This window comes from Carassius carassius, chromosome 40 (genome assembly GCF_963082965.1).
Source record: "Carassius carassius chromosome 40, fCarCar2.1, whole genome shotgun sequence".
NCBI classification, from domain to species: domain Eukaryota; kingdom Metazoa; phylum Chordata; class Actinopteri; order Cypriniformes; family Cyprinidae; genus Carassius; species Carassius carassius.
In genome coordinates, this window is record NC_081794.1 from 17,802,075 (window position 1) to 17,818,835 (window position 16,761).

General features: G+C 36.5%; 1 protein-coding gene across 8 annotated transcripts in view; it reads right to left on the reverse strand.

Moving 5' to 3' along the window:
- The window catches only part of LOC132122260 (inactive ubiquitin carboxyl-terminal hydrolase 54-like), a 149,221-nt gene that overhangs the window by 86,731 nt on the left and 45,729 nt on the right, over positions 1-16,761 (reverse strand). For 7 of the 8 annotated variants that reach the window (XM_059532312.1, XM_059532304.1, XM_059532307.1 and 4 more), the window contains exon 2: positions 3,255-3,922. In XM_059532312.1, coding sequence (XP_059388295.1) covers positions 3,255-3,401 — 147 coding nt within the window. In that variant the 5' untranslated portion in view covers positions 3,402-3,922. Of the gene's footprint in view, positions 1-3,254; positions 3,923-10,278; positions 10,463-16,761 lie in introns of those variants that run through there. The other variant, XM_059532305.1, reaches the window with a different exon arrangement.

Consider the following 16,761-nt stretch of genomic DNA (forward strand, 5'->3'; position numbering starts at 1 on the left):
TTGTTATTGAAACGTCATAATATTTCACTTGATTAAACATTTAGTGAAGAATTATAGTTTGGAAAAAGTCTAACTAGTAAAATGTTTACACGTTATGTGAAAACTAGTACAAGTATATAAATAAATAAAAAGAGACTTACTCATGTTTATGATCTCTGCTGAATAAAGTGCTTCATTCTTTTTTTCTGAGGAAATCCATTTCTCAAATCCTCAACCACATCACATCTTTTTGGGGTGAATTATGTGTTATTCCTCTCACCGCGAAGCAAACGGTAAAATAAAAAAACTTGAAGAACAGTCTCGCTGCGTTGTCTTCTGTTGTATGGGCGTATTCAAGCCGCGCGATTCAGTGAAACATTAGAATCTAGTGCGTTCAGCGCAGGGGTGTGGTCACATTAGAAGATAATGAAGGGAGACGTGAAAAACGGACATCGCGTTGTTCATATGGATTACTTTATCACAGAATATTTGTTTTTTGCAGCATTTGTTCAGTTTAAAAGTAGACATGTCAAGCTTTCTATAGATATCTCTCTCATGTCTCTTCATTGAGTATTCACTGAGTTACAGTTCATTTTAATGATGCGTTTTTAAATGAAGATCAGTGCAGACAAAGGCTGCAGACAGCACACCTTGTTTGTTATCTTTATTTTATAAGTGCACAAAGTTTTGTTGTTATTATGTCTGTATACAAAAAAAAGTAAACCCTTTACAGATTCGATTGATATATTGCTATTATCTGTACGATTAAAACTGAAAGTGTAATTTAAGTTATTTTCAGGGGTTATCAGGAGAAAATGACTCATAACACGTATACGCGTTAATCGACAGATTAAAGGGACAGATTACCCAAAAATGAAAATTCTGTCATTATTCACACCCCTTAAGTTGTTTCAAACCTGAATGAGCTTTCGCTGAACATAAAAGAAGAGGGTGAATAAATACGACACAACTTTTAATTTTGGTGTGAACTATCCCTCTAATTCTAGGGGGAAAAAAACAACAACAAAGTACATATTGGTCCCCATGATACAGAAGCCATTTAGCCAAGCATCTTTCCAGCACTGTGCTCAGACCACAGGATTAGTATAATAGCCCCTTTTTATTTTTTCATTACCTATTAATAAGTCTGAACTGCGAGATGAATCCTGGACCTTTGCTCCCATGCACCTGCTGGCCTGATCTGGCTGAAAATGAGTGCATCCATCGCTGAGCTCATTTCAGAAAATCTCAAACAGATCCATATAATGCTGGACTTGGCTTTTGAATGAAGCGCTCTAGAGGGTCCACGTTAACCCATTTACAAAAGCACAGTTAGGACACATGATGCATAAGATCTTTTGGAGAATCAGCTGCAGTGCTACAGTGTCTCACACATGATGAGCCAATCTAGAAGGGCCTCGGTAATAGAATTTCTGTCTAACGTCTGATAAGAAGTTAGTTTGCCTTCACTGGATCTGTGATTTGATTTAGCTCTTTCAAGTAAGTAGCGAATGAACAAAAAGGAAAAATGAAAACACCCTCCAGCATAATTCTGCTCCCTCATCCCTGTCCAGCGCTGTTACAGCGACTATAAAGTGATTATTAAGGATTCCTCTAAAGTGGGGAGAATAAAAATTTTATGATATGATAACTTTTTCCTCACTTACTTTTTTTAATCGTATCTTCCTCAGCTAGGCATGTGCAGTAGTTATACATATCCATCTATATATACTGTGTAATAAACACATTTTATTAGAGTTTTTGTTTTGATCTTTTAGTACAGTTAAACTAAATGAGATGACAAATGTTACCTGGTGTGTATGTATATAGGTGTGTAATATAAGAACAAAAAGACCTACTAACTAGACCCATGTTGTTTTCAGTATCATGTATGGAATCGGATGACTTTTGGAGAAGCGTCCAAGGCTTCGCTGGGTAGGTAACAGAGAGGGGTGTTTAATTTATGAGCAGACAGACTGTTTGGCCAGACAGATTGGTGTAAGTGAGGACAGCCTACAAGGAAGACCCAGATAAAGCTCTGCTAAACTGGGACCAGCAGAGACCAACAGTGACATCAGATACAGCAGCATGAAAAAGAGAGAATGGAAGAGAGAAACAGAGAGAAATCCATAACACTCTGAATGAACTCTAAAGCCAACCCAGAATACTAATACTGCTTCATCTGCGCAACAACTTGAACAATCACGTTTGTTCTGAGCTGTTCACAAAGTCCAAGAAAAAGCTTTTGCCATAACTACCAAAACTAAGTGAACTGAGAAAGTGTAAATGTCAAATGAAAACCGTTTTTTTCCCTACACTGTTTTAATGGTTAAATTAAATTGTATTAATCAAAAAGCATGTCTAAATAATTTCAATCATAAAACTTTATAAAGAAAAATGAACAATAACATTGTTAAGGCCCTATAGAATAAATTTATTTCTCTCTTTTTTCTCTGGTAAAGTTTAAAGATGCATTGTGATTTTTTCCAAATATGAATTTAAATGTACTATAATAAGTATTTATAAATGATACTAATAATGTAAAAGTAGCAGTAGCAACAGTATGCAAATTTGTCTAACCAAAACAATTATTAAATACTATTTAATTAATTAATAATTAATATTAATATTAATAACAACAACAAAAAATGTATCTTGAGCACCAAATCTGCATATTATAATACATTTCTGAAAGAGAATCAATAAATACATTTTTTTAATATATTAACAGTCATATTATTAACAATAATAATAGTTATTTTAAAAAGTAATAATATTTCACAAATTTAATTCATTTTAAATTTCAATTAAATTAATACAGACTTGGTGAGCATGACTTTGTAACTACTTTTTTATTTAGAAAAAAAGACATGTAGCTGATAAATATCCACAATTGTCAATATCAAGCCTATAAAATAATTTGATAATTTCATAGTTAAAAAAAAAAAGTATTTTCACTATAGAAATGTAATGGAATTTACATAGATTTGTAAAAACAAATATGTGGTTAAGTTCTTGAATATTTTTAAGGCCTGGAAATCCTAATTTTCCCTGATTCCCTGATATATCCAGGTTTTCCATGACTAAAGGAACCCTGCTAGTATTATGATTAAGTTATGATAGTTTATAATAAAGCTACAGGCCAACTGTTCAGTTCACTCCTCAGAGCCAAGTTTTACAAGCGTTTGCCACTTGGCATGGACCCTGTGTGAACAGCATCTGTAAATGAAAAACCCATAAACATAATAGAAACATAAAGCAAATTTCAGTCCTACCTGCAGTGCGCTGTTTAGGAAGCAGCTGTTCTGACCCGGCTCATTGCTCAGGCCTTTGCTGGGAGCGATGGAGGTCATGGTGCGTGGATTAAACATCCCCTGCAGCCCGCTGCTGCCTGAAGCAAAGTAGTTCCGCTTCCACGACATGGGTCCAGCTCCGCTCCGCTCCCCCCTCCAATCACCACAAGAGCCGAGTCCTTCCCCAGCTAATCGCGCTGGAGGAGGAGGGCATCCTGAACACGGTGCAGATGAGTGTGTGTGAGTGAGTGTGTGAATGTGAGAGAGAAAGAGAGCAGAGAGCGTCTTTGCTGGGCTGGTCTCTATGTTACTCCCATGAGAGAGGGTTTGGTCATTGAATACAAAATGAAAAGTATAATGAAGAAATCTGCTGGGGTTTGTTAACAGGTGAATATAAAGATGATGTTTTCTCTTGAGAAGGGCAGGAGGATCTCAGTAATGTCTGTCTGTCGTGACTAAATGGCTCCCCACACCTGGGAGGGTAAAGTGGGGTCAAATGTAATGACTGGCCTGGTTAAAGCCAGCTGTGTGACAGTTGCAGTGTTTGCTGAAGGACGTGTGGTCCGTGACACTGTCCTCACGCTGTGATGTCAGCTCCCTGCTCTTCACCTCTGAGTCTTCCCAATATCTTCTCTCTTAGCCCAGCTGATCTGAAAAATAAATAATAATAAATTACATTCAAAAACGTTCCTTTTATTTTTCAAACAACAAGCTCAGGTGAGACCACCTGCTGGTTGGTCTAGGGCAAAAATGTTCATTTTCTCTGCCCATTTTTTTTTACTTTAACATAGCTTTGAGTGTTCTGTTGTACTCTCTTTACACAAAAGAACATGTAATCCTTTCAGAACATAAATGTGATAAATTACTTTGTGGATTCTGCGTCTCAGATATGCACCATGCCTCTTTTCATCTCTCTCTCCCCTCTGATTGGCTAATCCAAGGAAATAAATATTTTACAAATGAAAGGTTTTACAAGTCAAGATGTTTTTGAAGTTTAATATGTTCACCAAAGCTTAGCAGAAAAAAAGGTAATATTGTGAAAAAAAAAGAAAAAAAGGAAATGTAGTGTAATTTAGTCCTGTGAAATCCAGCCATTACTCCATTCGTCTAAAGAATTTCTTCAGTCACATGATACTTTAGAAATCATTCTAATATGCGGATTTGATAATAATAATAATAATAATAATAATAAATCCTATTATCACAGTTAAATACAGAATAACATTTATTACAAAATAAATATAATATTTTTGTGGAACTATGATTCATGATTTTCATGATTCTTTGATTAAAAGAAACTAAAAATAGCAGCATATCTTTTGTAACATTATAAATGCCTTTACTGTCTCTTTTGAACATTTTAATGTGCTCTTGCTGAATAAAAGTAATAATTTCTCAAAATAAAATAATAATAATAATACAATAAAAGTGTTTGGATATGCCACAAAATTAAACTACTATGAAATAACCAATATACTGCACAAACACTTGTGACCACCACATATCTGTTGAATTTTATATTAACATGGAATTTTTCCAATTCTACAATGTTCACAAGTGCATATTTTCATATTTTATTGAGAGGCTACATGTAACATTTGTACCTAAAAAATGAATTTGTCCCACCACAGCACCATTCAAAATTAATGTATAATTTGAGTAAAAAAGCTAACTCGATGCTTTTAAAAGGAAAAATAAATTTCCTTATGCAATAGTAAATTTGAACCTAAAAACTTTATGTTGAAAGAAAAAAAGTTTACGGCCAGTTTATATGTCAACTATTTTGTGCTTTTACTCCTCTTGTATGTACTTAAAACCAGACTAGCACACTGACTGCCATGTAAATATTTCAACCACGGTATACATGCAACCTGGAAAAAGTGAGTGAGAGAGGAAGGTAAAGAGGGAGAGGAAAGACAGCAGTACTGCAGAGACACAGCTTACATCAGAGAGCTGTCCTGCCAGGTTGGAGGCAGCGGCATGCTGAGCAAAATGTCCTATTCCCACTACTACATAAATACATGCCCACGTTCACACACAAAACACACACTCTGTCCACATGGTCCAGAGGCCCCGCAGTGTGTCCTGTTCTCCTGAGGCAGAGGCATGAAGAGGGATGTTCTGATGTGGAAGAACAGTGAGTGTGACAGACCTGAGGCAAGTGTTACACGGGGTCACGGAGAAACATCTTTCCTGCTCTTCTTAATCAGGGTCATCTCTGTGGAAGCTCTAACTGCCTGCTGATCGATTCAATGACATAGTCATTTATTGAATTAAACTGAACAATTTCAGCTCAGATAAAGCTTATACTCACTGCAAAGCAATAACTGTTTGCCAATAAAACTAATTTATTTAAATGTGAAATTTTAAGTGTTTAAAAATATGAAATATATCTGCAAAAGGTAATGTCCAAAACATGATGATCCACAAACTAATGTTTTAATTAAGAGTCATCTATTAAACAAACAAACAAAAAAGTATATAATTTTTTATTTATATATTATTTCATTTGTTCTTTTATTCCTATTATAATAAATATAAGTAATAAATTATTGGAAAAGTACACAATATTTAGACAAAGTTGTGAATATTTTTAAATATAAAAAATATATATTTTTACATATGAAATCCAAACACCAAGCGCACGTTGCTTACTTTGTCATAATTTATTTAAATACATTTTTTATTTTAATGAAAATGTTATGTTGGTGTCCATGATATGCATTTTATGGTGGTGCTGTTCATTTTTTAACTGTTTATTCAAAATTTAGTTGGTGTTTTTTTTTTTTTTTAATGAGTATACCTGAAAAAAAATCATTTCTTTAGTTATGAGAGTAAATCATGACACGCTGCTTTACATGCATGTATGTGCATCTTGATTTGCATAAAACAGGTGTGAATGTTCATTCTCAGTGGGCGGCACTGCTGAGGTCATTGAAGGAGTTATTCACCGAGGGGTCACGTGACTTAAGTAGCACAGGGTACAACTGTGAGTCACGGGCTGCCATGACAACGACAGCGCAGTCCACCCCACCCCCATCCCAAGCCCATGCCGGTCGATGCCCTGGCCGATACTGTCATACACTAGCTGGCACTGTGCAACCATTGCACCAGAGGGTTTATGCATTTACATAATGCACTGCAGAGCACAACACAGCCAACAATTACTGAGAGAGAGAGAGAGAGAGAGAGAGAGAGAGCGTGAACTAATGAGAGAGAGAGGAAAGGGCCTCTCTGATTATCCAAATAAGCTTAGCCCAATATGGCATCTTATAATTCACACACACAAGACCAACAGCTCTGAAAAGGCTGCGTCCTCTGGAGCCTGGCGGATAGGGCCATCTCATTAACCCAGCAACAATCAGACACTCGGGAACCAACCGATAGTACGTAGCTATCAATCAGACCAGGTCGGGATGAACTATGGGATCTAATCGCCTCTTAGCTAGTGTGTTAGTAAACACGTTACGTAACACTCTGGTGCACTGTGTGGCGACCGCAAAGCCCCGCCTCCATACCTCCCAGTTCTGCAGGCCACCAATCCCCCCCAAACACACATGCATCTCCCTAAATCCCCTTTTAATTCCGTTAAATGGCAGAGTTCCAGTGCCACGCTGCCAGGATCCGCAGCCATGGAGATGCCTTGGCAATTGCTCAGAGGGCACTGGGATTCTACAAAGAGAGACAGAGAGAGATGGATGAGCGTAGAGCCTCTCATGATCCCTGATCTTCACTTCTACTGGGCATCCATATAAACGGCCCCAGGATTGTGTTTTACGCAGAGTAAACGGGACTGTGTTATACAGGGTGGAGAAACATTTTCATCAGGTTTCATTACAAAAGAAACCCAAGCAGACAGAGTGAAATACATCAAACTCTTTAATTGGGTTCATTCATTTAAAATGTGAAGTTGTTTCATGAAAACACATGAATACAACCAGGCTTCAAAATTAACTTGTTTTTCAAACTTGCTAACTGAGAAAACTAAGGTCTACCGGGTGTAAATATTTCTTAATGACCTTGAAATTGTATTTCTCTTTCTTTAAAAAAATAATAATAATAATTCCACAAAATAATAAATTTTTGTGTTCTTGTCTTGCATATTTGATACAAACATCACATTATATATTAGGTTAGCCAGTCTCAATCTCTCTGTAAAACTGCATGAATTAATGTATGGATGGATGGATGCTTATTCTAAGAAATATTCAACAGATTTCTGGCCAATAGAGTGCTGGGGAAAAATGATCCTAATTGTCAGTTGAGGCAAAATTTTGAAAATCCATCCTAGATAAACTCATGATGGCAAATTGTCAGTTGAGGCAAAATTTAGAAAATATTTACTGTTAATATTTACTTAAAAAATCTACTGTTGAAAAGTTCAAAAGAGTTGCTGATATTTTTTTTATATTTTTGAAAGAAGTGTTATGCTCACTTGGCTGCATTTGTGTGACAAAAATAGAGCAAAAAGAATAGTAATGTTAAATATTTTTTATAAGTTAACATAACCTTTTTTATTATTTTAATCTATTTTATAATGTAATTTATTCCTGAAATAGCAAGAAATATGAACAGTAATGCAGTAATTTCTCCAGACCTCAGTGTCACGTTATCCTCTAGAAACATTTCTTATTATTATCACTGTTGAAACAATTGTGCTGCTTAATATTTTGGTACACGATACACTGTTTTTCTATTTTGTTTTTTAAATAGACTATTTTGTGACATTATAAATTTATTTTACTGTCACTTTTGATCAATTTAATGATTGATGATAATAATAATGAGGGTAAAACATCAACAGTATGAAACATTACCCGTGATACTTACTGTAGGCTTAAAAAAAACATAAAAAAAGAAAGAAAGAAAAATGTGGTAGCACACACACACGAATTAAAGGTAGAGAGACTGTCTGATTTCCAGTCCTTATCAGCATGACACAATTTAGGAGTGCAGCACTGCAGACTCCCAAAAGCCACAGTCTTTAAAAGAGCCTTTATAGTGCTGCCACTGGAGACCAGACTCACTCATCCACAAACGCTCTCAGGAGCCCTAAAGAGCACCTCACCATTTACACTGTCCTTCTAGTGACTGACCTAAACCATCACCTCCATCAGCTGCCCATTCAATCAAACTGATGAAGAGTCTTTGTGATTAATAGCAATGATGTTCAATTTCTAAATCAAATATTCTTTTTAGTCACAATTTTTGGGAATCAATCAGTTGAAATGATTCACAAAAACCTGTCAAATCAGACTAAATCGGCTGGGTCAACAGCTTAAAGAAAAGTGATTCAGGAAATTCATCTGAACCATGTGTGAGTCTTCAAACATTCGCAAACACTCAGCCTAAAGCTCTCCTCTGATTGGGTGCTGTTTAGTTCAACCAATATCATATTTCTACACCGTAAAAATATAATTCAAAGTCTCTCTAGGTGTCTTGAACCCAGCTGCTAAATGGTCAATGATTCTTTCTTTCCATTCCAGAGCAAATGGAAAGCCATTCCACAACCAATCCATGACTGAACTAAGTGGAGAAAAAGCACAAGTCATCAACACAGGCACGAGGAATCATTTCTTTAGCTAGCGCTAAAGTAAAGGTATCGAATGAGAGATATAAAATCTCTTTGTAGATGGATGCAATCAGTTGAAACTGGACCATTAGTTCAAAAGCTGAAGCATTTCCTGAGCCTGGGGGCCACAGCACAGCCGGAAGCAGGCCTTCTGATGCCTGGAGCCTGCAGAGAGACTGACATCTGTCTGCATGTAGCTGCCGTGTCACCTCGCACCTCTCTCCGCCTCCCGCTGATAGGGTTTGCGTGACTGCAGCTCGCCAGACGCAGCAGGAGAGATACGACGTGGAATTGTCAGGCTGAATCCAGTACAGTGTAATTCGGTGTCATTCATCGCTTGGGGATCAACAATAAGGATTTTCTTCAGCTTGCCCAGCTGAGTCAGAATTTAGTCACTGTCTGCACTGCCAACATTTTCACTGGATTCACCGCAAATAATGTTTGGCTGTATGTCCAAGAAAAAAAACTTGTGGAAATACACTACAGAAACATTATTAAAGTGTCCATATAATTTACACAAAATATTTATTAAATGGGTAACACTTTAGAATAGGTAGCACTTGTTAACTATTAACTACGACATTTCTCTAAATAAATTCTTAATTTGCTGCTTATTAATAGTTGGTAAGGTAGTTAGGTATTGGGTAAGATTAGGGATTTAGAATAAGATCAAGTAGAATAATGCATTAGTATGTTCTTAATTAGCACTAATACATGGCTAATATTCTAGTAATATGCATGCTAATAACCAACTAATAGGCGTTACTTATTCTAAAGTGTTACCAAAATTTACTATTCACAAATTTATTGTGATAAACTTAATTTTACAACATACAACCATAACTGCTATATGCAAGAGCTACAAACTCATAAACACACTTTTGCTGATAAATTATGGCATATGATGCAAAAAAATTAACTGAAATGATGCTACCAACACAAAAACACACTATAATTCAAAACTTCAGTAAAAATGTTTTGTTTTTGAAAGACATCCCCTATGATCATCAAGCTCATCAAGGCTGCATTTATTTTAGAAAAAGACAGTAAAAGTTTTTTCATAATTTAAAATAACTCATTTTAGTTTAAATATACAATACCAGCCAAAAGTTTTTGAACAGTATTATATTTAATGTAATATTTCAACATTTTACTGTTTTTTTCTGTACTCCAAATAAATGCAGGCTTGGTTTTTTTAAACTTCATAAATGTCTTTACTGTCACTTCTGAACAACTTATGAATCCTTGCTGAATAAAATATTTTTGATATATTTTTTTCAAGTTTAAATCAGCAATAATTGCAACAATTTTCCATACGTGGCAGATAACTTAATTTGTAAGGCTTTAAAGCCCACATTCCAAAAAATTTAGTAACATATCAGCACTGCTCCAATAGGGCTGTTGACAAATTAAACACAACTCTCTCATACTGACCCCACACCACTGGTCCATCATTACTACTGAGCCCTGCTGAGGAAACACTAGCAGGCTGTTGGAAGAAACGGTTGGATGCAGCAGCAGTTTTCTTCTACTCACATGCGGGACTCTCCTCTCCTCCACTCGTTACAAAGCCAGGAGGATCTGTTATCCGCAGAGGAGGCGTGGGCGAGAACGGCCGGCGGGTAAACCTAGACCAGAGTAACCGCCGCCAGCACTGAGGAGTTTAGATGCCAGCACAAATGTTTCATTTCAAGGGACCTTTTAAAGGCTTTGTTGTCATTCAATTCAATTTTGCTGTGGTAAAGTGCACTTCAGGGGATAGACTCAAACGCCAAGAGCAAACACGAGCTTTAGGCTGCATTTTCTCTTTACAATTTTGCCGTTCTCTCCTTTTTTTCTGTCTAATTATAAAGTATTCTTCCTGTTCACTCATTATGGCAGCAAACCAAAGCAAAACATAAGCTGGTGGGGCTTTAAAGCTTGGCCATTTAATTGCATTAGCGTGGCGTTAATATTTTTATGTAATCAGCGGCTCCCATTGCGAATCCCATTTTAGCTACCATCCCCCTGTGACAGCGGCGGGGCAATATTAAACTCGCTGTCACCTCTTACCATCCGAGCACAACTATTTCCACTGTTCGGCTTCTCCAGGGAAAGAAAAATTAGCATGGACTTTCCTTCTCGTCTCCTTCAGAGACACCACGTGAAAGCAGACACATTAAATAACGGAGCATCCCCATGTCGCCTCAGGACGAGGAACTTCAAAGAGGACTCCAAAAAGAGATGATATAGGGAAGCTGAAGAGAATAGTGAGGACTTTCGGCTAAGTCAATTTTAAGCCTCTCTCACACACACACACACAAAATGCATTTTGGTACAGCTCACGTAATAATCACTTCCTAACAGCACAAAGTAGGATGGAAAAGTGCTGTACAGTACATACACACCATGTTCCACCAGAGAGGAACTCCAGGATACAAGGAGACAAATTGTTATCAAATAAAGCCTAAAGTGGAATAGGATCTACTCAGAATAACAAACAAACTGAATAAATAACCTCAGGAGAACAGATGGTTCCAAACCAGCTTTTGAACATCCCAACTGGAGATTGTCCTCAAAAGACAAACATAATCATCCAGAGCGATGACATTCTTCCTCTTCATTTAGAGCTATATTAAGCCAGGATTTTATTATGTTGGCCAATGGTCAGCTGACTCAACAAAATGACTGATATTTGTATGAGTGTATAATGGATGGGGGAAAAAACAACAGCAAAATGAACTGACAAAGTGGCAAAAATCATCAAGCATTAATAGCAAAGTTATAAAGGCACAGACTCAAATTTCAAGTTAAAAATACGGTGGACACAATGTGGCGGAGAAGGAACAAATGCAGTTTTGGCAAGTGAGCTGATGTGGGCTTTGAAGGTGAGAGAAGGTGATACTGCCAAGACAATATTTTATGAAAGCACCATCAATATTAATACATACGTTGAATAAGGCATTTTCGGTTTTTCTGTTAACTCTAATTACATTTACAGTAACTTGCCATTATGCATAATCTATTCATTTCTGGTGAGATATACAAAGGTTTTAAGCCATGAAAAGCATCAGATGGACACAACCCAAAAACAATCTAGTTATACAAGACTTCATTGAGACAACTATTCTTAACTAGTCATTCAGAGATCTCACAGAAAAGTGGTTGATATTAAAACCTAGTCATTTCACACATCCTTAGTGTGTATGATGGTGCATACAAACATGAGATGGTATGTGTATGAGTCTCCTAACACTTTCTTTCGCCCCTGCTGTGTCCACAGAGTGGGATTACACTCCATTTTCTAGCCACACTCTTCTGTCCATCTAACAGTGACAAAAACCCAGGGTGACATTGGCGCACAGCAGGAGCGTGTGTGACATCAGTGTGTGTGTGTATCTTGTAAAACTTCCCGCTGAAAAAGTAAAAACTGTAAGCAACGTTAACAATTGTGATTGTATGAGTGTGTATTTGTTACAACTATTATTACTACTAGTAGTAACAGTTGTAGTAGTAGTATTAACTAACTACTATAATTATTAACAACATTAACATATTGGTATTATTATTAAATGTTAATATTACAATACAGATTTAATAATTATTTTTATTAAAAATTTACTATCATTACTGTTTAATTAATTATATATAAAGAAATATTAATATACACTTTAAATATAAATATCTTAATATATATATATATATATATAAAATGTACTTCAAATACATGTATATCATGCTAAGTATATTAAAAATACATTTATATATTTAGGTGCTTAATAAAAATACCCTCCAATTGTACTTTTAAAATACTACACTGGTATACTTAAACTTTAAGTCTACTAAATTGAAACAACTCATTTTGTACTTAATGCACTTTAATTGTGTGGAGGTAGTGCTGAAGTCCAACTTAGGATATACTGAAGTGTCTACTAAACACTTCTACTAAAGTGGAACTATTGCAAGTATACTTCAGGTGCACTTTAAATACCTTGCCTTTAAAGACCAATATTATTCAAAGATCATACAATCCCCATCAACAGTGACATTACAATACGTTTTAGGCTTAATATTAAGAAATGTGCATTGTGCACACAAGTAGTCATCCAAATAAAGTTTGTAAATAAAAAATGTTTTCTATCAGTAAATTTCAAGCGATATGTCAATAAATTTGTTAATAGATTTTAACTATACTTATCACTTTTTTACTAAGTTATATATATATATATATATATATATATATATATATATATATACACAAACACACACACATAGGTATATTTCTTTGCCAATTCATACTGCATAACCAAAAAAACAAAGTAAAAAAATAAAGGTTTTGAGAGGATTTGTGAACTGGGAAAATAAAATTCAAGGTCTCTGACTGGTAGAAACTTTACATAACCTGAATATCATTTGAATAGTCAAAAAGCAGCGGGACTTTATCACACTCCGGAAGATTATTTTTCCCATGAACCATCTCTTTCTGCAGGTCTATCCCCCACCGGCAAAGTGGAGAACACACTGCGTCTGCTTTAAAGTTGTATCAGAGAATGGCTGTAGGAGAATAAGGATGAAATGTCCTGCAATGAGTTACTGCAAGAGTCTGCAGTGCTCTGATGAACTGCCAATCGGCTGGTACGATAAAGACTTCCACATGCATCTCTCTGCTCTGCGGAACCGCTTGATACTCCAGTATCCATCACTGAGGCTCGGCACCATCTGTGTTATAGGGAGTGACCTGAATCTGAGCCAGAGAGATGGAGAAAGCCACGTTTAAGTAGGAACACGGCACACACAGAAGCAGTCACGAAAGTCAAAGTGATGACGTCTTTATGCTGTGGATTCCACTGATGGTACAGACGGAGCTTTCTGATGCCATTCTGGAGCGGTACGGGACGAAAATCTGATGTTTTTTCTTAAGTAGGACAGATGGAGTCCAATGTTTGGCATTAGTGAAAAAATGCCCATGAATATTCTTATCCAAACAAAAGCCTGAGCTAATCCAAGTCATTATCTGCTTTGCTGAAAACCATATTTGTAACGAGCGCTAAAGACAAAACATGATTGAAGAATGAAAAACTCTCGAATGGATGGATATGCATAGAAAGTTTTCTCTCTGAGGAGAAGTTGTGAAATGCAAAAAGGATTTTAAGAGGAGAAAACGTTACAAGGTCTTTAGTAATCCTACACTAACAAACACACTGGGCCTGTTGTGATTATTACATAATCGCCTGATCGTGATTATTTGATCAGCACTTAAAATTCAAATTAAATTGCTAAATAAATGTCAAAATGTTATAATCGTGACAACCCCAACTCACAAAGTCGCTCTTATTCTGATGTAACATCCTAAGAACTGATTCACATGGCAATGCAACCATCACACTGTGCCTATCTGTGTGTGTACTTGGAAGTAAGAGAGCAAAAGGGATTCAAAGAAGGATAAATGAAGCTGTAGTCATGCATTTGAGCTTTAGACACTAAGGCTCTGTTCACACTACCCATGTTTTATTCAAACCAAATCTTAAGAACTGCCTGTAAGTGCTGAAATCTGACAGTGTAGTCAATATTCAGTATGTCCACTTAATTAATGTCAGGTGAATGATGACTCTTTATGAGAGTAGCTGTCATTGTGTACGATGGAAAATCTGATTAAGTTTTTAAAAAAATCATAAAACTAAACAGATACAAAAGGAAAGAAAAAGGAATTTGTCCAACAGTTTTTATCAAAAGTAGCTTCTGTGCAACTAAAAACAACATGAAATAACCTCTGCCTTAGTCTAGTGAAGCTCTAAAAAGCATGTAAATGCCACAAGGAGTATAAGCATCCTGAACAATGTTACCGTATACCTTATACATGAAAAGGGCATCAACAGTGCCTGAGCTTTTGGGAAGAATGGGCCCATAAATGTTTCCTTCTCCAAACAAGTCCTTATTCTCAACACTTTCTCGTCTGTGGTAATGCTGTCAAGTCATCTGTAAGTTTGTATGGTTATTAAGAATAAAAAATCTAATAAAAACATAGCTCAAGCAGTAAATCATGGTGCTTTCAAAGCCAAGGTTCAATACCAAGGAAATACATCAACTAATAAAATGTATACCAGAATGCAATGTAAGTTTCTTTGAATAAAAATGCATTAATATATATTAGACAGTGGGTGCACTGCAAAGTAGAAAAAGTTTATTATTTAATCTCTAAAAGTCCCAATAATTGAAGCAAAATCAAAGAAAACGAAGTTAACTAGTGTGTTTCATTCTGAAAAAAATTAAGTTAGTTTGGAGTTAATTTGGGGAATTTGAAACCGCTAACCGCTAAACTTTTCATAAAAGTTAGCTCCAGCTGGTAAACACCTTTGAACTATTATTGGTCCATGGCGATTACATAACAGACGTGGAAATCCAGTCTGGTTCATTTGTTCTGTTCAGATTTCAGAGCTGTTGAGGTCAGACATCTGTGTGTAAAAGCATGAACACAATGGAGAGCTGCTTTTTAATAGAAATTGAATTTGTATTTCTTATTGAAAGAGACAGACACTGTTTGGTCAAGTTTAATACAGTAAAGCAGCTTGTTTTGAGGCAATCAACATCTACTACCGTACTGAACCGAATATAAGACAATGTTTTTTTCTTGGAAATACATGTGAAAAAATGCGTCCGTCTCATATTCAGGGTCTATACTTTGACATGTCAGTAATACAACCACAACAATAAGTAGCGCCAAATACATGTAAAACAAGTGTGCCATGAAATACGTAATGTGTGTTCGCGATCGCGAGTGAAAACTTTAAAAATTAAAAAAAATGAAGCCTTACAGCAGCATGAGTTATGACTGTCATGCTATCATGATGGGAACAAACTTCCTCTGTAAATGATTTTAAAATGTAAGACAGTATCCAGATTTGAAGTAGGGATGTGCACGGATAGTCGAACATTCGAATATTCATTCTGCCCTAATTATTCGGTAAATAAAAATGATATTCGAATTTCGCAAAAAAAAAAAAGTTCACAATAAAACCTAATTTGGTCACTTTCTGTGATTCTCCACGGCATATTTGAAGGTGTATGCAAGCAAAAAATAATTAATGAATGATTAAGGGGCCATTCACATATCGCGCCTAATAAGGCGTGGAAAAGGCTATGCGCGCCCTTTCTCCTTCTTTCCAAAGCGCTCGGGCAGAAGCGCTCCTGAGGCGACGCGTTCTCTCCATGAAGACGGAAATTTCAGCAAAGGATAAATGGATTTGCAGCACAAAAAAAATCGCTTTCAGTAGCTCTGCTACTAAATTTATTTCAAAATGGCAATCCATATACAGCTATGATCAGCTGTTCCTTCATCTTGGCTGAGCTTTCAACGTTGTTACGGGAAAGGATGAAGCTGAATGTTTAGTTCTTGTCACATGACCTGCTGTGCGCTTGCGGCTCTCTGAAAAGTTGAGATGTTTTTAACTCGATGCTGTGCGAACGCACCTGGAAAAAATGGCCGCGTCGCACCGCGTGCGCGACGCACCGCGTCGCTTCCATTATGAGCGTGCATACCGCGCGCCTACATTGGAAATAACGAACTTGAGCATGCAAAAGACGCGATATGTGAACGCCCCCTAAAAGAACTGCGGTCTTCTACAGTACTTCAAATATGCCGTGGAGAATCACAGAAAGTGATCCAAGAACATTGTTGCAGCATCTCTCAAGCAACGAATAAACACTGCTAACTTGGAGAATGCCGTGAAAACTCCTCTTCTCGCGTCTGCCCTAGACCCTCGGCACAAACATCTCAGGTTTCTCGATGAAAACATGAGAGAAGTAAGAAAAAAAAACTTTTTTGAACATTATCAGAACATTTTCCTTGATGCGAGTGGTGCGGATGCAGTCGCCACGATGAAGAATATGCAATGCCCACTCGTCGGAAAAGGCTGAGCCAGTTCTCCAGCGATGATTACA